The sequence below is a fragment of the Caretta caretta genome, chromosome 24, assembly GCF_965140235.1.
Source record: "Caretta caretta isolate rCarCar2 chromosome 24, rCarCar1.hap1, whole genome shotgun sequence".
Taxonomy (NCBI): Eukaryota; Metazoa; Chordata; order Testudines; family Cheloniidae; genus Caretta; species Caretta caretta.
The window spans coordinates 9,044,345-9,067,753 of NC_134229.1; the positions used below are offsets into that span (position 1 = coordinate 9,044,345).

At 43.4% G+C, this 23,409-nt stretch overlaps 1 protein-coding gene across 10 annotated transcripts in view; it reads right to left on the minus strand.

The window, feature by feature from the left end:
- Positions 1–23,409, minus strand: part of POGZ (pogo transposable element derived with ZNF domain) — a 59,802-nt gene that overhangs the window by 9,440 nt on the left and 26,953 nt on the right. For 3 of the 10 annotated variants that reach the window (XM_048827919.2, XM_048827922.2, XM_048827928.2), the window contains 11 exons: positions 19,818–19,865; positions 16,261–16,436; positions 12,446–12,554; positions 11,599–11,892; positions 10,528–10,731; positions 9,571–9,680; positions 8,806–9,140; positions 6,795–6,949; positions 2,811–2,911; positions 1,629–1,784; positions 48–182 (listed from right to left, as the gene is read on the minus strand). In XM_048827919.2, coding sequence (XP_048683876.1) covers positions 48–182; positions 1,629–1,784; positions 2,811–2,911; positions 6,795–6,949; positions 8,806–9,140; positions 9,571–9,680; positions 10,528–10,731; positions 11,599–11,892; positions 12,446–12,554; positions 16,261–16,436; positions 19,818–19,865 — 1,823 coding nt within the window. The remainder of the gene's footprint in view (positions 1–47; positions 183–1,628; positions 1,785–2,810; positions 2,912–6,794; positions 6,950–8,805; positions 9,141–9,570; positions 9,681–10,527; positions 10,732–11,598; positions 11,893–12,445; positions 12,555–16,260; positions 16,437–19,817; positions 19,866–23,409) is intronic. The other 7 variants (XM_048827924.2, XM_048827921.2, XM_048827925.2 and 4 more) reach the window with 5 other exon arrangements.

Below are 23,409 nucleotides of genomic sequence, written 5' to 3' on the forward strand. Positions count from 1 at the left end.
AATGTAGGAAGAGGAGCAAGTGCTGCTGCTTAGCTTGGATCCCTTACCTTGGTTCCAGGTTTCAGTCCTTCTAGCTGCTTCGGCTTTCGGAAAGTTTTGTGGTGCTGCAGCTTGTGTTCAATTTTATCCTTGGCGAATAGGAATTGCAGCCGACACTTGTTACAGTGATAAACACTCTTCTTCTAAAGCAAAATAAAAAAGGAATTTTTAATTTTGGAGAGTGGAGGCAAAAAGGGAAGGTTCTTGGGTGGTTTATTTTATTTATTTAAAGAAACCAAAACAATGGCTTCTCTTTCTTTTATTCCCTTGACCTCAAGTCCAGCCAAGTTTAGGTGCCATTTAAAAATGCTGTACTAAAAATAGCTACTGGTGGTGTTTGTTCCATTTCCAGTGGGTAACGTGTCCACATCATAAAATCACCTTCACCCCAGCAATTGGTCCCTTTATCAGCAGAGGCACCAAGAACTGCAGGGTCAAGAAAAATGAACTCTTCTCTTTCTCCTAGAGGGGGTTTTCTCCAAGTCACGGCTGAGGCACACTGGCAGAGTAGCACATGGAAGCTGCTTGCCTTTCTAATGCCTACCCTATACCTGTTCTGTGGGTAAACTAAGGGCTTCCAGGGTTGTCAATCTGCTACCTGCCAAAAGCACTAACTTTGTATAATTTATAAGTACGCTTAGAACTACTCACACTTAAAAGAGGTCACCATTCTAGGCAACAGATATGGAAACAGAGCTTCCCAACAGCTGTACAAAACGTGGTCTGTGGGATGGAATTTATTTTCTGGAATCTGAACTTTTCACCCAGAAGGATAAAGGGCTGATATCACCCACCAACAATCTTTGTTAATTACGAAGTGGAAACAAATACCAACACGGAAAACACAGGATATTTGTGCTAATCATAGCTGAGGTAAGAGGCATAGTCGTGTGTGTGTGTGTGTGTGTGTGTGTGATGAAGTGGGCACATCGCCTGTTTCAGGCCCTGATTCAGCTTTAAGCATGTGCTCCATTCCCAATGAAGTCTCTGTGAAAAGGAGTACTTGTGGCACCTTAGAGACTAACCAATTTATTTGAACATGAACTTTCGTGAGCTACAGCTCACTTCATCGGATGCATACTGTGGAAACTGCAGAAGACGTTATATACACAGAGACCATGAAACAATACCTCCTCCCACCCCACTCTCCTGCTGGTAATAGATAAGCTATTACCAGCAGGAGAGTGAGTTTGTGTGTGTGTGTGTGTGTGTGTGTGTGTGGGGAGGGGGGGGGGGGTTAGAAAACCTGGATTTGTGCTGGAAATGGCCCAACTTGATTATCATACACATTGTAAGGAGAGTGATCACTTTAGACAAGCTATTACCAGCAGGAGAGTGGGGTGGGAGGAGGTATTGTTTCATGGTCTCTGTGTATATAATGTCTTCTGCAGTTTCCACAGTATGCATCCGATGAAGTGAGCTGTAGCTCACGAAAGCTCATGCTCAAATAAATTGGTTAGTCTCTAAGGTGCCACAAGTACTCCTTTTCTTTTTGCGAATACAGACTAACACGGCTGTTACTCTGAAATCTGTGAAAAGTGAAACATTTTAACCAAAGCGTTGCGAAGAATATAAACCTAACTCCGTACTTGGGTTACCTGGTGCCTCATGAAATGCTGCTGGAAGGCATTGCCATTCTTAAAGACTTTCAGGCAATAAGGACAGAGCAGGTGCCGTGTGTCCTCGTGGATCATTCGGAAATGGCTATCCACTTCAGAGTAAAGCGACGAACGATACTGACAGACCTGGGGAAGGACAAATGCAAACAATTAACATGGAAGTAATCTAGGAATTTATATCACATCTATCACTGTAGTATATGGTTACTTTCACTGAAGCATCTAAGCAGCTGCTAACCTACACCCCCTTTAAGTTTCTGAATGAACTTATCTGAAGTAAGCAGAAAGGGAGATCTAACAGGAAGTGAGACCTAACAGTGAGTGATCTCTATCAAGTAAAAATGGGGCTGGTCAATCTAGGTAGATTCTTATATGGCAACCATAACCATGGTTCCTGAGCACCTGAGGAGTAATGAGCTCTGAAAGGAAGTAAATCTTATGCAGTCTTCATCACTCAGAATAGAGGGCTACAAGAAGAGAGAGGTACCTTGGGGCGTCGGGGGGAACATCAGGGTTTACTGGGGGATACCCATAAAGAATAAAAATAAGCTATTTAGATTTTTTTGAAGAGACTACATACTCTTAAAATTAATAGTTCTGAGAACAGATCTCTCCTGAGAATTCTGTTCTTTCAGATGGTTATAAAATTAGCAGTTAATGACACTATCCATCCAATCTAAAAAGAAGAAAGGGAGTAACAGTGCAAACAGAAATAATAGGTAGTTACTGAAAAGCAAGTCACAGTATGTCAGATAGAACAATTCACTCAGGCCCTATGTCACATTGAAAGAAGTTGCATTTTAGAAGTTTCTTATTCTTCTCCTTTTCTCATTGGACAGGCAGCAGTGGGGCCAATTTATGAAGGGTAGCATCTTGAGAGTGGATGCAAGCACTGATCTCAGGGTTAGACAGCAACTAGGGATGTAGTGAGTGAGTGACAGAGCCTTATCTCCTCCTCTAGAGTGACAGCTTCTCTTTCCTGAAAAGGCACCCATCTCCAGGCCCTCAATGCAAACTACTAGTGTCTGCTCCCTCAGCACTGACTCCAGTGGGACTAATCACCTACTTAAATGCTTTGCTGGAAAGTTCCAGACCTCCTCCTGGACTTCACAGAAACAGTCTAAAGCACAGAGTTTAAAATGTGTGTAATACCTGACAAACGTAGGGCATTTCTCCAGGCTTGTGGGTATCCTTCATATGCTGCAAGAACATTGGTTCACTCTCAAATGCCCATTCACAAATCTTGCACTTCGCTGTAACAGGAAGGAAAAGCAAAGTAACAGTTAAAACCCCCACAACACAAAGGTTGCAGTGAAGGACTTTGAAATCAGATAATATAATCCCTTTGAAGGAAGCAAAATATTACTTGTTCTCGCCTCTTGGATCTGGGGCATGTGATTTAAATATATCTATCTATATCTACTCTCAGCATCTTCTGGAAGGCATCACCAAAACCAACTGAGCAAGGAGTAAAACTGAGTCATCAAAGAACATGGAAAAGCTCCATTTCCTTTGGCCCAGGCCAATGCCGCACTGTTTCCAAAAGTACATTTTTGATCAGATTAGTTTATCATTATCTGAAGTCTATTTGGTAACCCCTATGTGAAATGAATTTGGAAGGTCACAACTAAGCTTGGAATAACAGAGACTTGGTGGGGTAACTCACATGACTGGAGCACTGTCATGGATGGGTATAAACTGTTCAGGAAGGACTGGTGGGAGAGAAAAGGTGGAGGAGTTGCACTGTATGTAAGGGAGCAGTATGATTGCTCAGAGCTTCCAATAGGAAACTGGAGAAAAGTCTGTTGAGAGTCTTTGGGTTAAGTTTAGAAGCAACAGCAACAAGGGTGATGTCATGGTGGTCGTCTGCTATAGACCAGGAGAATGAGGTAGAGGAGGCTTTCTTCAGACAACTAACAGTAGTTTCCAGATCACAGGCCCTGGTTTCTCATGGGGGACTTCAATCTCCCTAACATCTGCTGGGAGAGCAATAGAGCAGTGCACAGTTTTTAGAGAGTGCTGGGGACTTCCTGGTGCAAGTGCTGGAGGAACCAACTAGGGGCCGTGCTCCTCTTGACCTGCTGCTTGCAAATAGGGAAGAATTGGTACGGGAAGTAGAATTGGGTGGCAATCTGGGCAGCCCTGACCATGAGATGGTCGAGTTCAGGATCCTGACAAAAGGAAGAAAGGAGAGTAGCAGAATACATACTTTGGACTTCAGAAAAGCATACTTTGACTCCCTCAGGGATCCCCTGGAAGGTTAATATGAGGGAAAAGGAGTCCAGGAGAGCTGGCTGTATTTTAAAGAAGCCTTACTGAGGGCGCAGAAACAAGCCATCCCGATGTGCAGAAAGAATAGCAAATATGGCAGACGACCAGCTTGGCTTAACAGAGAAATCTTCAGTGAGCTTAAACACAAAAAGGAAGCTTACAAGAAGTGGAAATTTGGACAGATGACTAGGGAGGAGTATAAAAATATTGCTCAAGCATGCAGTTGGAGTGGCAGCTAGCAAGGGATATCAAGGGTAACAAGAAAGGTTTCTACAGGAATGTTAGCAACAAGAAGGAGTCAGGGAAAGTGTGGGACCCTTACTGAATGGGGGAGGCAATCTAGTGACAGATGATGTGGAAAAGGCTGAAGTATTCAATGCTTTTTTTGCCTCGGTCTTCACAGACAAGGTCAGCTCCCAGACTGCTGCATTGAGCAGCACAGTATGGGGAGGAGGTGAGCAGCCCTCAGTGGTGAAAGAACAGGTTAAGGACTATTTAGAAAAGCTGGACATGCACAAGTCCATGGAACTGGATGCAATGCATCCAAGGGTGCTGAGGGAGTTGGCTGATGTGACTGCAGAGCCATTGGCCATTATCTCTGAAAACTCGTGGCGACTGGGGGAGGTCCTGGATGACTGGAAAAAGGCAAATATAGTGCCCATCTTTAAAAAAAAGGAAGAAGGAGAATCTGGGGAACTACAGATCAGTCAGCCTCACCTCAGTCCCTGGAAAAATCATGGAGCAAGTCCACAAGGAATCCATTTTGAACCACTTGGAGGAGAGGAAGGTGATCAGGAATAGTCAACATGGATTCACCAAAGGAAAGTCATGCCTGACCAACCCGATTGCCTTCGATGATGAGATAACTGGCTTTGTGGCTATGAGGAAAGCGGTGGACGTGATATATTTTCACTTTAGCAAAGCTTTTGATACAGTCTCCCACAGTATTCTTGCCAGCAAGTTAAAAAGTATGGATTGGATGAATGGACTATAAGGTGAATAGAAAGCTGGCTAGATCATCGGGCTCAACAGGTAGAGATCAATGGCTCAATGTCTAGTTGGCAGCCGGTATCAAGCGGCGTGTCCCAGAGGTCTGTCCTGGGGCAGGTTTTGTTCAATATCTTCATTAATGATCTGGATGATGGGATAGATCGCACCCTCAGCAAGTTTGAGGATGACACTAAGCTGGGGGGAGATGTACATAAGCTGAAGGGTAGGGATAGGGTCCAGAGTGACCTACATAAATTGGAGGATTGGGCTATAAGAAATCTGATGGGGTTCAACAAGAAAAAGTGCAGAGTCCTGCACTTAGGACGGAAGAATCCCAGGCACTGCTATAGACTGGGGACTGATTGGCTAAGCGGCAGTTCTGCAGAAAAGGACCTGGGGATTACAGTGGACGAAAAGTTGGATATGAGTCAACAGTTTGCCTTGTTGCCAAGAAGGCTAGCGGCATATTGGGCTGCATTAGTAGAAGCATTGCCAGCAGATCAAGGGAAGTGATTATTCCCCTCTGTTCGGCACAGGTGAGGCCACATCCGGAGTACTGTGCCCAGTTTTGATTCCCCCACTACAGAAAGAATGTGAACAAATTGGAGGGTCCAGCAGAGGGCAATGAAAATAATTATGGGGCTGGGGCACATGATTTATGAGGAGAGGCTAAAGGAACTGGGCTTATTTAGTCTGCAGAACAGAAGAGTGAGGGGGGATTTTATAGCAGCCTTCAACTACCAGAAGGGGGTTCCAAAGAGGATGGAGCTAGGCTGTTCTATGTGGTGGCAGATGACAGAACAAGGAGCAATGGTCTCAAGTTGCAGTGGGGGAGGTCTAGGTTGCATATTAGGAAAAACTCTTTCTCTAGGAGGGTGGTGAAGCACTGGACTGGGTTACCTAGGGCAGTGGTAGAATCTCCATCCACAGAGGTTTTTAATGGCTGGCTTGACAAAGCCCTGGCTGGGATGATTTAGTTGGTGTTGGTCCTGCTTTGAGCAGGGGTTTGGACTAGGTGACCTCCTGAGGTCTCTTCCAACCCTAATCTTCTATGATTCTAAGCTTCTAATGGACAAGTGTCCATTTTCTTTTTGCGGATACAGACTAACATGGTTGCTACTCTGAAAAGTGTCCTGTTGACATTTAGAACAGGCCAAAGAAAGAACCTAAGACTTGTGTGGAAACAACAGTCCCATCATGCTTTACAGATAAAATAAAGCTAACTTTAAGGAGTGGAATTTTACTAAGCATAACATTTGGCAGTTTTGAAATTGCTGTGACAGATATTTTAGCAATATACTAACCGCAAAATGCACGCAAGATGTAGAATGACTACCACTGTCCAAAGAAAGGTATAAACAATGACTAGTCATCACGTTTTAAGACAGTTGAAAAGTTACAAGAGATTGAGTAAGGCATAGTACCTGAACTTTCTCATCCCACAAGGTGGCACTGGTGGGCATGGTGTGGGGAAACACATCTTATGTGTATAAACTGAGGACTTCAGTCTGCTTTCACCTGCACTAGATTAATTTTATTGTTTAAAAGAATAAACAACAAGCCCCAATAAAAGCTCCATGGAGTTACCTTAGCTCAGAATTTCATTCCTTTAGGAGGTTCATATCAGAACCTAAACATTATCTGATTATGATTGGTTTGGATCTTTAAAATATCCTTGACAATGACATCACTTTGGACTAATACTACAGTTTGGTTTGAACTTTTGCAGGCATGCAAGAAAATGTAATTCCATGTAACCCCACATCACACCCTGCATCATGACGGCATGGTCCCAGGATGGATAGACCTCTTTCTCCAGAGACTTACACTGAAATCCTGAAATAAACAAACAACCCCCCTGCTACCACCACTTACTGGTTGATTCATAGGGACTGTGAACATTCTCTAGGTGGCACTGCAGCTGGAAGGGGGTGGAGAACTGCCTGTAACAGTGCTGGCAGATAGTATGGACATCTACCTCCCCATTCTGCTGATCTAGTTCAACATGGTGTTTCATATGATTCATAAACCTGAAGGAGAGCAGAGTGTATGTGAACATAAATACAAAAACATTCGCATCCATATCAACCCTGGAAATGGTGTGAACCAGACACTTTTACATTGGTTATTCTGGCATTGCTTTCACTAGTAGCAAAAACATTTATTTTCAAATAGCTAATAAAGTAACTGCATTTTTGGCATAGCATTAAGATACTCTCTTCTCACTAACCCTACTAAAACCAGGCCTGACATGACGGCAACTCTCCTCCATCAAAGAGATGGACATGACGTTCCTCACTCTGTGGCCCAGAGATGCTTCAACAGCAGCTTATTCAGCCCCTGGATAGCAGGATACATCTGACTCTGCTCTCTAACTGCCCACTGAAGGAGCAGCATCAAGAGGATAACAACTAAAATTCTCCATCTGCCATGATAAAGCATATTAGCTCAAAGTCAAATTTTAATACTGACTATTGTAGCAATAAGATACTAGAGAGGATTCTTGTGCATTGTACAATCTGTTCCACAAACAGGAAATTACCTCTTCTCTTCAGTTCTCATGTTCAAACTCAACTGGATAAAGCAGTGGAGAATACTCTATCATGGGTTCTAGGGACTGGACTAGCGGTTAGTTAATCAGAAATTACAGGTGTTAAAAGTTCTATTAGGACTCAGGATTCCATTATTCTAGCCCAGAGGTTCCCAAACTGTGGGCCGTGGCCCACCAGACAGTCCTGGGTGGTCTACTGGTCACCATACAGTCCTGGGTGCTCTACAGGCACAGCCATGGGCGGAGTTTGGAGAGGACACTGGAGTTTGTGAAGCAGACAGTGACGAAGTGGCAGCTAGTGATGGCCCCTGCTCAGTGCCGGAGGAGCTCAGCACCCACAGAGGGCGATGTGGAGCCGCTGTGCGACAGGAGAGAAGGGGCTGGCCCTGAGAGGTGGCAGCTCCCAGGGTGGCTGGTGGGTTCGTGGCTGTTCCTGCTCCAAGCCACTGCACCCCCACAATCCATGGCTGTCTGGCCTCCTGGAGTATCAGCTCCACGGCTCCCCCAATAACCAGAGCACAGCAGTGCTGCTCTGTTTCCTCCTGGACAATGACCATCACAGATAATGGCCGGGCCCAACCCGAGTGCCTGCCTTTGCCCAGCATTGGGGGCCCCCGAACCTTTCTCTTGTTCCCGGACAGGGGCTGCCTGTGAAGCACACAAGGGTGCTGGGCGGGTGACTGGGGCAAGGCTGCCACGTGACAAGCTCAAGGCACTCAGTGGTCTGCAGAGGTGGAGGGTGTCAGTGGGGGCTGGCTGTGGCACCTGCCTGGCCCCTTCACTCTTTTGCTGGCCCTGCTCCCTGCTGAGGCAAGGGGCCGCGCACGCTCCATGGTGCCCTCTCCCTGACAGACGTGTGGCAGCCATGCTACATGCTAAACAGCCCCTTGCCTGATTTCCCATTTGATCACCTTGAGGGGAGGGAGCACTATCAAACTGTATACACTGATAGTGGGGAGGGCATAATTTAAAGGTTCAGCTGCCCCTGAACAGCTCAAGTCATACCTCCAACCCCGGGTGCCACCTCCTGGAAAGCAGCAAGAAGTGCGAATAGTCGGCTGCAGTGCCTATTGCAGCTGCAGGAGGGCCTCAAGGAAAAAAGTTTGGGAACCCTGTTCTAGCCAAAAGAATTCTGGGTTCAGTTCCCAGCTCTGCCACTGACTCATTGTGTGATCATGGGCAAATCACTTCACCTCTCCATGCCTCTGTTTGTGACTTACCTACCCTATAAGGGGGGCTTTGGAACTTAATTGATTGACATAGTAACTCACTTTGAGACATGCAGATTCAAGAACTGCGAGGTATTGTTATAGGGGCATGTGGCATTCCTCTTACCGTATGTTGTTCTTTAGCCTCTTGGTGCAGTGTGGACACCGGAAGGATGTTGGAACCTTGGGGAAGTTCAAAAGCTGAGTCACTTTGCCGCCATCCCTGCCATAGTAGAAATCATCTACCAACATGATGAGTTTGCTCTGGGATGAATCACCTGCATTTTCACTTTGCTCTGGAGCTTTAGCGGGTGGAGACAATGCAGGGATAGGTGTGGAGGAGGGTGGTGAAGCAACAGTTGCAGTTTTTTCTGGAGATGGAGGCTTTGTAGGCTGAATATTTGGTTCAGGTTCCAGAGATTTTCCTTTCTTGAGGAATTCAACCATTTCAGGGCAGCAGTACTTCAGGAAAAAGAAAAGCCACACTAATGATTAGATTGTACATAACAGTAACTATATCACTACACAGTGTGGGCTGTGACCTCATTGGCTCGCACAAGCTAAGCAGGCTGGGTCTCATGAGAGCTGGGAGCCCACCACAGCAACCTTCAGGAAGTAGTGAGGTGGATGCTCTTCCCTCCAAGTCAGTACAGCTGAGTGAGACCATTGATAGGAAGGGGCAGTGCTACTGGAGGAACAGTCCTTTTTAACAAGATATAAAACTAGGTCCTGCCTACTTGGAGTTATTAAAGATCCTGTGGTAGATTTTCCATTCCCCCATCAGATTGTCCTACCCAAGCCCCTTCCGTGGGGAGAACACTGTTCTTCAGTATTGCCGTATACAATCGATAGTACTGACTAATGAATTCTTCATCTCAGAATGGTTACTTACACACATATGTCCTCTTAAAGCCTCAGTCACTCGAAATTGGGCATTGCATCTTGGGCAGACTTTCCGGCCACCATCTTGTAAATCAAATGTGGGGACAGGAGAAGAGCTGACTGTAATAACAATAACAATAATAACAACAATAATAAAAAACTGGATAAACCAGATCTGGAATCTGATACTACCCCTACATTTCAATAAAAACTTGGATCTAAGTTCTGGCCCTATTGAAAGTGATTCATTTCAAGAGTAATAACGTTAATTGCTAACAGGACTTGAGAGGAGAGGTATGAAAATGTGCAGATTTATGACAACTCATATGAGATACACTGCACACTCATCACTCCTCAGAACACAGTCACTGATGTCCTAAGAATTTTCTGATAAACATCTTGCAGCTAAAATCATCTTCTCCCACTACTCCAATCACACTCCACTCTCCTTGTATCCTTTCACTGACTTCCTGCCCCCATCCACATCAAGTTCAAACTCCTTGTTCTCACCTCCAAACATGGGCAGAAGTCCAGAATCTGGATGGCACAAAAGTTGGCTTAAAGCCATCTTTTGCCTCTCTCCCACTGAGATGTGCCTTCTGTGCAGGAGAAGTAGCACAGAAGCTACCCTCTTACATGTCTGTAAAGAGCTCTGTATGCCCATGGTGATGTGTAAATAGTAATTCTAACAATGGTAGCATGGGCATCCATAACACTGAATACACAGTAATAAATACAAGGAGTAGTCAGGAACTCACATGATAAATATAGGACACTCACTAGGAAAAACTTTAGAGCAATGAAGACATGAAATTCAACTGTATAGCTGTTTAACAGGTCTGTTTCCCCTTTTATATGCAATCTAGATAACATGCTTAGTTACCGTTTTCTGCTTCAGAAATTGAGTGTTAGGAACATCTTTAGAAGTCTGTGCTTTCAGCAGAATCTAGGCTACCACAGACCGTACCTTTCAGCGATGACGACGATGACGTCTCTGAAACACTGGATCGCTGGGAACCATGTGCAGGGCTGCTATTAGAAACCACAAGTGGACCAGGGCTCTGGCCTAATGAAGGAATGGTATTCAGTGTGTTCACCAGCTTAGCAACCTCATTGTTGTTCTCTCCAGTTACTCCAGGTCTCTTCACAGTCACAAAGCTTGCAATACTCACTGCCAACAGAAGGGACAATGGAGAAAAAAAATTTAGGAACACAGGATTTGATACACCAGGCAAGACCTCTCATCTCTCATGTCCTACATCCTGATATATCCGATCAGACCATGGGTCGAACATGTCCCCCATCATTTACTGTACTACATAAGACCATCAGTTCTGGTATCCTGACTCTGACCGTGATCAATACCTGATTCATCAGAGTTGTACAGGAAGGGTTAGGGGAGGACAACACTCTTCTGACCCCCTCCAGCTATCAGCTTACACCATGAAACATGAGATTTGTCCTGTGAATAACTATACATGTTATTGATTGTCAAAAATTATCCACACCCCTTTTCTGAATCTTGCTGTAGTATTTGACTCTGACCTCCTAAATGTAATTACATTGTCTGGACCACTTGCTGAATGAAGCAGTACTTTTATTTGTTCTAAAAGTTGTTTACCATTATTTTTGAACAATGCCATCATTATTGTAATATTGGACATCATATAAAAGGAATGACTAATTTCCACTGTGCCCTTCTTAATCTTAAGAACAGCTTCATATATAATCTTTCAAAACACACAAATAAGCATTTCTGAGGGTCTTTCATCTGAGTATCTCAAAACATTTTATAAACACGAATTAGTTAATTCTCATACCCATCTGGGATATATGGAAGGATTATCCCCATTTTACAGATGGGTAAACTGAGGCACAGAGCAGTTAAGTGACTTGCCCATAGTTACGCAATGTGTCAGTGACAGAGTCAGGAATAGAACCCAGGACTCCCTCTCCCATACTCTAGCCACTAGGCCACATATCTGAAGATCAAATTATAAACACTTGAATCCCACTGCTTTCCCATGGGAGGTCTTACCTAATTTAGGGTTAGTAGCTTGACTGGATTGCCCTGGCTGCTGCACAGTTAACTGTCCAAGTGTTGTTGGCTGCGTTGAAGTAGGAGTTGTGGAGGTGCTGGGAGTGGACTTACTTTGCTGTTGTGACTGGGACTGTGGTACAGTGCTCCTGATGGTAAGCGTGGCCGGAATGACCGTAGTGAAAGTGTTGGTAGTGGGTCGCACCGGCATGGTTGTACCTGGTCTCACCTGGGCCATTTGAGAGAAAACCTGAGGAACTCCAACAGTTGGTTTAACAAACTGGGTACCTGGGGCTTCAAAAAGAACAGAAAACCTGGTTAGATCCGATGCTCCCACTTGATGTGTCAGATATCTAACTGCTTGTTTCCCAGCAGCATTGAGCCCTCTCAACTCCCACTAACTTCGCTGGAGGTTATGAATGCTCAGCACCTTTGAAAATAGTTTCACTTTCCAAGATGAGTGAAATGCAAAAGGAAACAGACAGTGAAAATTACATGTTCAAATTCTTCCCTTTTTAATAATTTTGGGTAGGATTTTCCAAAGTACCACAGTTTTCAGTGGGACTCATACTCCTAGTCATACAGACCCCAATCCTGAAAACTCTTACATATGTGCTTAGCTTTACTGCTGCGAGTGAGACTACTCAGAGTAGGAAAGTGTTTGAAGGACGAGGGGTTTAGGTCCCTAAGAAAAATCCCACTCTTCAAGGGCTACTGGCAACACAGATAAGGAAACAAATTTCAAGATATAATATTTTTAGTTTATGTTCCTTTAGTTGGATAAACGCTAAACAACAGATTTCTACCACATGCCCATTTAGTCTGTTTCAGTGGATACACTGCTTACCTGGGACTAGGGTAATGGGTCTAACTGTTTGGCCTTGCTGTACGTTCAGAACAATTCCAACCTGATTCATTGTGTTTTGTACAGGCCGGACATTCCTTACTGGAAATCCCTGCATTTAAGAGGCAAAATTATCTTTAACATATTTATTCCAACAAACCAAAAACAGAGATAATCCGTGTGCAGTTTACCAATCACAATGTGCAGTTAGTGCCTGAATGGTCTTCCCAAATTACTTCTTTGAGGTTTGCTAGGTATGTTTAGGAGTGGAAGAGACAAATTCAGCAATCACAGCAGAACCAGTATTTGGGTCAGTATGAGTCTGCATCGATTTCAGTTGGCATTAGATTGGACCCTATTTCTGCAAAGTAATAAATCCAATTTCTCTTCCAGTAGAAATCTGCTCAAAAAGATCCTCTAACCCCAACCCCCTCCCACCCACCTCAAAAAAGTAAAGGTAAATGAAGAATTTTCATATTGACAGCACTAGTCAAAGTAAGTCATATGAAGTGATCAGAGTGACAAACTGATAAGTATTAGCCAAGGCAGGTTAGTCTTCCAAGCATTTTTATTCTCTGTTTTCCACAGGTGTGTGTTTGTTACTAAAATAAAACTAACAAACAGAACTGACGATCCAAGAGCCCAGGCTCCTCTGTACCAGTCAAAGGACCAGCACCATCCCCTTGTGTTGCCATAAGTACTGATAAAAAGGACTTTAATATAAGTGACAAGTATATCATTACAGAAGTACTTAGAAGTACAAATATATTGTGGAAATAATACTTATGCATTTATAGGTAAAAAATACAAGTGCAAGTACTTTCATGCCTGTATTTCCTGGCCAATAGATGAACTACCACCTAAATAACATAAGCACATAGTAGAAGAGAAAGAAAAAGAGCAACGATTAAATTTTATTTATATATACAAAAGAGATGGAACAACAATGAAAAAAATCACTTAAAACGTAAATAAATTTCCTTTCCATTATATCATTTATATGTTATTTACAAACAGCAGCTCATTCGATTAAATGGGCATTTTCTTCAACAACAGTAGAATCTTGAATGTATCATCCTGAAGACAGTTCCTTCTTGGCAAAAGGATTTGTCCAGCGCTACTGAATAATCTTTCCACTGGAACATGATTGGCAGGGTAGTATTAAATTTGATAAAAAGTTTAACAACTACTGGATGTTTTTTCAGTTGATCAAATTCATGAGATGGATCACTGTGGAGTTGTATACCAACAATTCTTAAGTGGGAGTCAGATGCCCCCTGATCATCAAAGCAGTAGAAATTAGTGGCATCTTTGGATGTTATTGCTTGATCTGTAGGCTTTGGTAGGCTGTCACAACAAACCAGATTATGTAAAAAGAACTTCCTCTGCAATTTTTCTCTCAATCTGATTCAACAGCCAATGCAACTTTAAAATAAAATCGGCGTGGCACTGGAACAGCAACAAATGACTTTGCACTTTTGTTACTCACAGCTGCATCAAACGTCAAAATACATCCAAACCTTTTCTATGGCCTTCCTTCACATTATCTACCAAGTCCAGTGGCAACCGTGGACATCACCTCCAGCAACTCACTTAGATATTCCAGCTGTGTTGGAGAATTTTGACAGTGGGATATGCTCCATCACAATATTAACTCTATCAGGCATGTTGTAAATACGGTGAAAGCTACTAAACTCTGAATTCCATTGCTTAGAGGTAGGTTTGCGGATTGTTTTTCCAAGCATGTCATTCACAATCTCAGAACTCTGGTATGCAGTGTTGCTTAAGACAGAGCACTTAGCCACTACACTTCTGAAGAGACGCTTGTATTGAGAGTTCTTGGCAAGAGCCCTAGAAGCATCAGTAGTTGCTACCAAGTTCAGAGTGTACGAAAAACAGTCATATGTAGTGGCAAAATATGTGGTGGTAAAATATACATGAACAGTCAGCAGTATCGCTTGTCAAAACTTCATCAATACTCACATGGCTACATCTATCAGAACGTGGGGTGTCCACTTGTTTACTAGCATCCTCCTCCACTTCCTTATCAGCATCATCCTCCAACACTCCAGGTCCTGAAAACAGCTTGAAGGCTTTAACAAAATTGCTAACACTATCTTTGTCAAGTGTTATTTTTATTGAATCCAGATCAAACTGTGAGTGGATCTGAGCCAACAGAGAAGTGATCTTATTGTCTTGTGTTCCAAAAAAGTGATGGAAGCCTAAGACTGCGGACTCTTGTTGGATTAGTAGTCAATCCAGTGACAGGTAATACCCACGTAGCTTCTTGCCTGATGTGTCCACACATCTCCAGTCGTGCAAACATAACGTAGAGATGCCAATTTGTTTTTTATGCTTTCAAGAACCAAGCTGTATTGTCCCAGTAGTTTAATCTTTATTTTTTCAGTTCACATGACAGCAGCCTTGGGAATAATTCCAATAAATAAAGTGTGAAAGGCACACCCTTCAACAGTTGACAGAGTCAGCATATCACTAATAAAACTGAGAATTAGTTTGTCTATATTTTCTTTGGACACTGCTCCATCACAGAGTAATTGCTGCAGAAAAGTATCAAAACTGGGGGTCTTTCACTTTGGGGTTTCCCCAGATGCTGTGAACAAGTCATCAATAGTTTGCTTACATCCAAAGTCCTTTTCTCCATGACTTCTCTAAAAAACAAATAAGAATTATTTTATTTTATTCAGAGCAACTATATATATAAATGTTTAATTATTATTCTGCTCAAATACAAAAGGAAAAACAAATGCTAAGTGATGTATAAAACATACCATAAATACTGCTTGGGGTCTGTGTTTTACAACAAACTGAATTAGAGTAAATATGGTATTTCTGGCCTTTTCTGGCCTAGTAAATCACAATTTCAGGAAACATACCAAAACAGCAGTTCAAGAAATAATAAATATGTCCAACTAAGGAGAAAATATAGTGAGCAAAAAATGGAATGAACCATATTTAATTAATAATAATTATTTACCTGCATGTTTGGTGAAATCTGAGGGTGCCTTATCTTGTCTGTGAATTGTCTTTCTTTTTGGTTTGCACAAACTACAAACTGCTTCAATAAAGTTCTCATCATCTTCAGCGACATCTGAGAAGTAAGTTCTCACTACAATCGGCAACACTTTATTTTCAAACGCCATTAGTGACTGAAGAGATATTTCCAGATTAAAGACGACTAAGAATATTTACAATTCAAAAGGAAATGAATCAGGAAGTATAATCAATGATACAATGACTGGTAGTGGTGGCACTAAGCAGAAGTTGACAAAACAATTCCTTAGGCCTCAATTTCCCAATAGCCCCTTCAGCACTGGAGCATGCCCAGTGCCTGGCAGGCATTTCTTATCCCACCCTGCAGGATAAGCAGCTACTGGGCTTGTTTTCTCAATGCAGGACACAGAGGTATGTGTCTGCCTGCTCTGCCCCCTCCCCCATACTGACTCACCCCTCCAATAGGCTGGACCTGTCGCAGTGACCAATCAGAAATGAAGAGGGCAGGGCCACCACCCTCCCTGGCTGATGGAACAGCAGGAACAGAAAAAAGGCCAGTGCAGCTGGAACTGAGCGCCTAAAGTGCCCAACCCAGGACAGTGGTTTCTGGGGATGAACCAGAATCCAGGACAGTCTGAAAAAGTACTTGCGGTTTTTTAATTTTTTTTTTAAGTTACTTATGATTTAGGTACCTTTAGTAGTACTTAAATACAAGCACTAAGTACAGAATACGTAAAAGTACTTAAGTACGTAGAGTGCTTCAAAATATTTAAGAATACTTAAGTACATGGGAACAGAAAACTCACCTGTGTTGTTATAAAGATAGGTTGGCTGCTCACTGGTGAATTAGTAACATGGTTGGCATTCTGCATCACCTGAACAGGTCGTAACACTGGCTGTGTTACCATTGTGCCTAGCCCCGATGTTGGGTTCTGGGTAAGGATTAGTGGCTGTCCACCTTGCTGAACAAGAGGGTTGGCAGCTGGAAGAAAAACAAGATCTACTTATTTTACACACCTTAAATTTTTCATACTGATTCCTCAGTGACTAGTTTTGGCCTCCACAATTTGAATTAGTTACACTGAACACATTTTAAAATACATTATCCAAAAGACGCATCCCTCCACGCCTCCCATGTATCATTTTACTAGTCTGCACATCTGAGATTTTCAAAGCTGTGCAGAGAACTGGGCATCCAAAACCCACAGGTAGTTTTGAAATATCTCAAAGATGGATTTCTCCTGCTCCCCAGCATAGCTGTTGAACACTGCTCCGGCAGCATAATGAGACGAGAAAAGGTAACCTATTTCCCCTTGATTTTTCCTACCCCCCCCACCCCCACCCCACTGTTCCTCAGACGTTCTTGTTAAACCCTGGATTTGTGCCGGAAATGGCCCACCTTGATTATCATACACATTGTAAGGAGAGTGATCACTTTAGATAAGCTATTACCAGCAGGAGAGTGGGGTGGGGGGAGAGAAAACCTTTTGAAGTGATAAACACCCATTTTTTCATGGTCTGTGTGTATAAAACATCCTCACTGCATTTTCCACTTTATGCATCCGATGAAGTGAGCTTATGCTCAAATAAATTGTTTAGTCTCTAAGGTGCCACGAGTATTCCTTTTCTTTTAGCTGACAAGAAAAGAATTCGACTGGCACGCAGGCACTGCTTCAGGGTGAGGTAAGCAAACTGACACAGGACCTCTTGCAAGCCCCAGTGTAAGTGGTCTTCCAGCAGAAGAAACACAGTGCACAGCATCATAGAAATTCTGGGCAGCACTGCCAACCATAGGCAGTCAGAGATGGCAGCCACAATCATGCTGAGCGCTGCACTGCCCCCTAGAACAACCCAGTACCGGGAGGGAGGGGGGGCACAAAGGTGACCTTAAAGCCACCTTAGCCCCTCTTCCTGCTCCTGGACAGTGCTTGCATGTGCTGCACATCCAAGAGACACAGTACACAATCTCACTTTCAGCCTTAATATACAGAAAAATTATTGAGCACATTTGGATCACACTAGAGTCATGAGAATACCCTAAAATACTTTAAGGCCTTTGCCCCTTCAGTTCAGCAACTCTTTTTTTTTTTTTTAAATTAAAGAATGGTAACTCTTTTTTGCCTAGTCTACATGTCTGTGAAAAAGACAGTGTCTTGTGTCCTTTGAATTCAATATCCTGATGTTACATGGTATGGTGAAATATTCCATCACAATCCCTTTGGTCTCAAAGAGTTATTATGCACCTAATAGGTCTCTTTGCGGGAATACCATTGCCTGTTACTGTAATACGCAGTGCTGATTTTGCTACTATTGTTATAGTTGCCTAACGCTTTCCCTTATAAAATGCCATTTTCAGTTGCAGTTAATTTTGCGAGATTTTGACTGTCCAGGCTAAATTTTCCCATGACAGGTGTCTGCCTCAGGCTGAATTTTCTTAGGAAAGTTTCAGCATAAAACGGTTCACCATTTCAGAGAGTGAGATTCAGGGAAAATATGTTGTTCTACTCATGTTAGACAAATTCTACAGTGTTTTGTTGAGAAATTCTAGCACCTCTAAGCTATGCAGCAGGAACTTTATATTTGCCAGAGAGATGCCCTGGTGTTGAGGATGTGTCTTTTGCTATCCCCATGAAAAAACACCCAAATTTGACTATCAGCATCTGAAAAATTTCATTTGCACATGCTCAGTAGAGGTTTGTTAGACAATGACTCCATTATTCTCCAAAGATTCTGTCACTACAGCTCCTTTATGTCAACCACAGTGACCGTGCACCATCCCCAGAGTGCAACTAAGCATGCTCAGTCTTAGGGCTGCAGGGAACGTAGGGGCTTAGCAGGACTGTCCCTGCAACTGTCCCTCCTGGCACTCAGAGAGCTGCTGTGGCACCAGAACTGAGAACAGAGGGATTGTTTCTCCTGCGCGCTCAATGCTTCTTCAGTTGGCACCCAGGCAGCACGAAGGATCGAGAAGGAATAGGAACAAACAACCTGACTGCACAAAAGGAAGGGAGTGGGGAGGAGCAAGAGAAGGGAGGGGAAGACACGGGCAGGTTGGGGGTGCAGGCTAAGGGGACAGGTGCCAAGGGGAACTGGAACAGAATGGGAGAAGGACATACTAGGAAAGGGGAAAATAGGGCAAAAAGGTCTTTAACCACTGAAACATACTCCACTACAGAACCGGCAATAGAACTCAGGATTCTTGAGTTCTATCATACCTCTGTTACCACTGTATAGCAGTGAAACTCACTGTCAAAATGTGCATCTCATTATCCTCTATGTGAGCTAGCCACCTGGGGGAAATAAGTCCTGTTAACTGAAGTCTGTGCTGTGGGCCTAAATGTGCCAGTCTTCCTGATGACCCATGTGGGGGTCAATAGAATTCCATGTGATGAAATTTCTGTTTTTCAGTTTACTTGTTTTGTTTTGAGCTTAGGAAGTTACATTGAAGGGAAAAAAAAAAAGTTATGTCAAAAGAACATTGTGGTTGAAAAGTCCAGCATGTAAAAGTTAGATAATGCCCAATTAAGGTTGCATAGGCAACTTTAATTCACTCCCCTTGTGCATATACATTATGATACAGACTTTAATTACATGGTCACATAATATATTTTTCCATAGAATCTCTGCCTCATTCAGCGCACAGACGAAAAGGTGCTCTGGGAATGAATCAAGGTTGTGTAACAAATGAGGCCGTGTCATCTGTATGAGCCAGCCTCATTTGTTGCAGAAGTTGGAAGGTGTGTAGTGAATGAACTAAGGGACTGGAAGAGGAGAAAGGGGTTTTTGTGCTTATGGCAGTTGAATGTAACCCTAGAGAATGGGAGTCTATCCCTGCCTCTCCCACTTAGTTTCTGTCTGATAAGGGGTAAGTCACTTAACCCAAAAACTTTTCACAAGCGCCCACTGGATCTTCCTCATTTTCTGGGTTCCCACTTTAGAACACCTGAAACCTTATCTGAAGAAGTGCTAAGAGCTCACAACTGCAACTGAAGTCAATGGAGCTGTGCTCTGAACATACACAGTGCTACAAAAACACTAAGTACTCTGAATAAAAATCAAGCCTGTGGCATCTCAGGTTGGGCTCCCAAAATGAGTGGGGCATTTGACGATTTTGGCTTCAATCTGTCTCACAGCCTCATCTGTAAAATGGGGGATAATACCATCTTACCTGACAGGGATATTGCAAAGATGAAATTCATTCACTAATATTTATGAACCACTCAGATACCACACTGACGCATGTCAAAGAAAAGCCATGAGGAAATTTATAATACTGTATTCAGGATTTAAATTTGTGTGCAATGAAAAAGGCATGGGGTCAGACATTAAATGATGAGGATAAAAAGAAGTATTGCATAGCTACCCATTCGGTCAGCAGCATTGTTCCTGTGCACTGATTGAGGCAGGGGTCCTGCAGAAAAAACAGTGTGATCATGTAATTAGAGAGTATATCAAAATGCCAAAATAAGACTGTACAGGTAAGAACTCTTCAACAATAGGCCATGACTACAACCCTGAAAGAAAGGAATTTTGCTGGGATCTCCTTTTAATGAGTATTTCATATAGTACCGTCGGCAATTCAATAAGTAGCGTTATTCTTCAAATCAGTACTGAACTAATATTAGCAGGTCTGTGCTCGAGGACATGTTATCTTTCAGAAGAGTCATAAAACCAAGGTTCTGAACACTCATGGTCATTAAAGATCCCATAGCAACATTTGTACAACAAGAAGAGTTAACAGTAGTATCTTGGCCAAAATCCAACTAGAATAGAATGTTACATACCCTGCAGTAACCGTGGTTCTTTGAGAAGCTTTGTCCACAAAGATTTTGCTTTTAATGGGCAAACCCCCTCCATGCAAGATAGGATTACTTTGGTCAGCAGTGTTAGTTGGGGCTATGCCTGTGCCCTAGTTGCCCTTGCACCCCCCACACTCCCAAGTGAATAAAGGGAAGAGTGAACCCAATCATCCCTCAGTTCTTTCACCAATAGAGAATCCCACAGAAGTAGGAATTAGTAGAAGTGGGCAAGGAGGGTAGGTCGTGTAATCTGTGTGGACAACACATCTCGAAGATCCCAGTTAATACAGGGGAAATAATCATTCTTTCTTCAACTGATTGCCCTGACAGATTTTATTCTTGGTGACTAAAAAGCAGTGTAGTTGTCCCATTGCTTGGAGGTACATATTAGAGGAGTTCTACTTAAATAAATGACTGCAGAACAGCCCTACTAAATCACCATCTGATCTGGAAGCTTCTACTAAGGAACAGTGTCTTGTAAGTATGTGGATTGAACACCGTGTAGCTGCCCTACAAATTCCTCAAACAGGCAGCAGAGGTTGCCTGAGCTCAAATGCTCTCACCTTGCTAACTCTATATAGTATATCCTCGCTATAATACCCTTCATAATAACGAACCTTCCGCTATAAAGAACCCGGTCACCAAATCCCACTTCGAGCCCCACAGCTGCAGTGGAGGCCGACAACTTCTCCAGCCCTGCCACAGCCACGAGGCCGGAGGAGCTGTCAGCCCCTGCCACAGCCATGAGGCTGGAGAAGCTGTCAGCGGCCTCCTCTCCTCTCCCCCTCCCTCCCGCCCAGGGCAGTCGGCCTCTTTCACTATAATGAACCCCTGGCTATAACAAACAAATGGCTTGAATCCCGACGGGTTCGTTACAGCGAGGGTGTATTATACTGAAGTCCCAGGAGCATGAGGTGCCCAAACTAGAGGAAAAGCCATGTATAAGGCCCTTTGGAAATCTTGCCACTGAGGGTGGAAAAATACACTGTGACCCCTAGATAGGAAGATGATGTTCAGATATTACTACTAGATGGAGCCTTATGGAGTGGATGGAAAGCACAGATTGTTTCAGGATTAGCAAATAGTCCAGTATTGGTGCTTTTAAGGGAGAAAGCTAGTGGTGATGCCCAAATAGAAAACCTCTTCCATTTACCTTTGCAATTAAATCTAGCTAAATATTTCCTGCTTTGTAGCAGAATGTTCTGAACCTCAGCTGAACAGCTTCTTTTGGTGGATGTCACCTAGCCAGCATCCAGGCTGTCAGATATAAGGAAACTGTGTCCAGGTATGGGATCTGAATGGTGATGTCCCAGACCATGTCAGGCAGAATGCAGGTGAAGTCTAGCATGCTGTACAATGTAAGTACATGAGGCTGTGTGTTCTGGAAGTCTGAGATGTTCTCACTCATGTTCCTTCAGGAGTTTCACCTAAATTTTGTTTGGAATCTCACTTGAAGAAGGTAATCTCTTGCTGATCTGGAGCCTAACAGTGCTCCTATAAATTCTATGCTCCAAATCAGTGTGGATTTTTGTCTGTTGTCTGCCACTCAGATATAGTTTTGTAGATATGATCATTTCTCATGTTCTTGCTGAAGACGAATGTCTTGCTCGCCTCGCACCAGAGGTTAACCAGAATCTGGCCATGTTCCTCTGCCCAGCTAGCAGTGGGCTTGTTGAAGTAAGGCTAGACTGTGTTTCCTTGTCTCCTTACATAAGCTGTCACAACCTTGGTGAATGCCCTTGAACACAGAGAGAGCATCAGGCTATACTATCCGTTCTCAGCAGTGGGCATAAAACCTGCTGCCTTGTGGAAACCCCAGACCGTTGGGCAGCAGAGGACCATTTGCAATAGTATCTGTCTCCTCTTCAGTGGCTCCGAGGTCCTCCGTGGCCAACTGTAATATTGGATAGAGGAGTGCTGTGTGAAGGATGGCTCCTGGAGTGACTTCTTCCTCCTTGGGGTCGGGATATAGATGCTTGAAGAGTGCAGTCACCCATGAATCCTTCAAGGAGAAGAGGGCCTCATCCATTCCAGTGTTGAAAAGTTTGTTACCCTCAAAGGGGAGATCCTCAATTGTTGCTTGGACCTCAGTGGGAATCCCCAAAGACTGACAGTATTACCTCCTCATGGCTACTGCAGCAGCCTTGTGAATGCTATAGTGTTAAACATGTACAGCGCAACCTTTAGGGAAGTGTGGGCAGTCAGCTGTCCCTCTGCCATGACAGACCTCATGTTCTCCTGGTGTTCCTTGAGAAGCCTGTTTATAAACTAAGACAACTTATCTCAGTTTAAAAAAAAAAACAACATATTTCGAGATGAGGGCCTGATAGTCACCCTCCTCTGGAGGTTAGCTGACAAATATGCCATGCAGTTGAAGAAGGCCCCATTTCTTATCCTTTTTTCCTCAGTGTGGACTTAGAAAGTCCCTGCTGTTTTGATCTCTCCTGAACTGCTACTACTACAAGAAAACCCAATGCTGGATAAAAATAAAAATACCTGAATCCCTGATCAGGAACGTGGTAGTCCCGGTCAGCTCTTCTGAATGTAACCAGAATGGATATTTTTTGCACGGTCCAGTAGCCCTTCATTAATGGACATGGCAAGCCTGACTAGCATAGAGGGATGTAGAATATCCATGAGTTTGTGTTGCTTCTCTCAGATCACTTCCAGGGCTACATCTAAAGTTTCTGCCATATATTTCATCAGGTCCTAGAATACTTTAGACTCATCAACTGAGGCCAACATGGGTGAACTGCCTCATCCAAGGAATAGCGAGCATCAAGAGTGCCATCATAAACAGGCATCAAAGCATGACACAAGGAACAAGTCTTAAAACCCAGTGACTTAGATTCTGCAATAATGCTAGTACCCCAGCACAAGGGGAGGGATGTAGGCGAACTTATCTAATTATACAGAAATAAAACCAATGGGTGCAAAAATGAGAAAACTACACCAATCAGATATTATACACAAGGCTAAGAAAAAATGACAGTGTGCAGAGTAAGCAGACATTGCAGGGTTCCAACTCACTGCCATGGGCAGTAAGAATGAAGTAAGGGCCAGTTGGGCCTGCTCTGCTTTTTATTCAGTCAGGTGGGGAGGCGTGAGGGCACCATGGGCCTCCAGTGGACTCTGCTGACCAAAAGAATCAGTCGT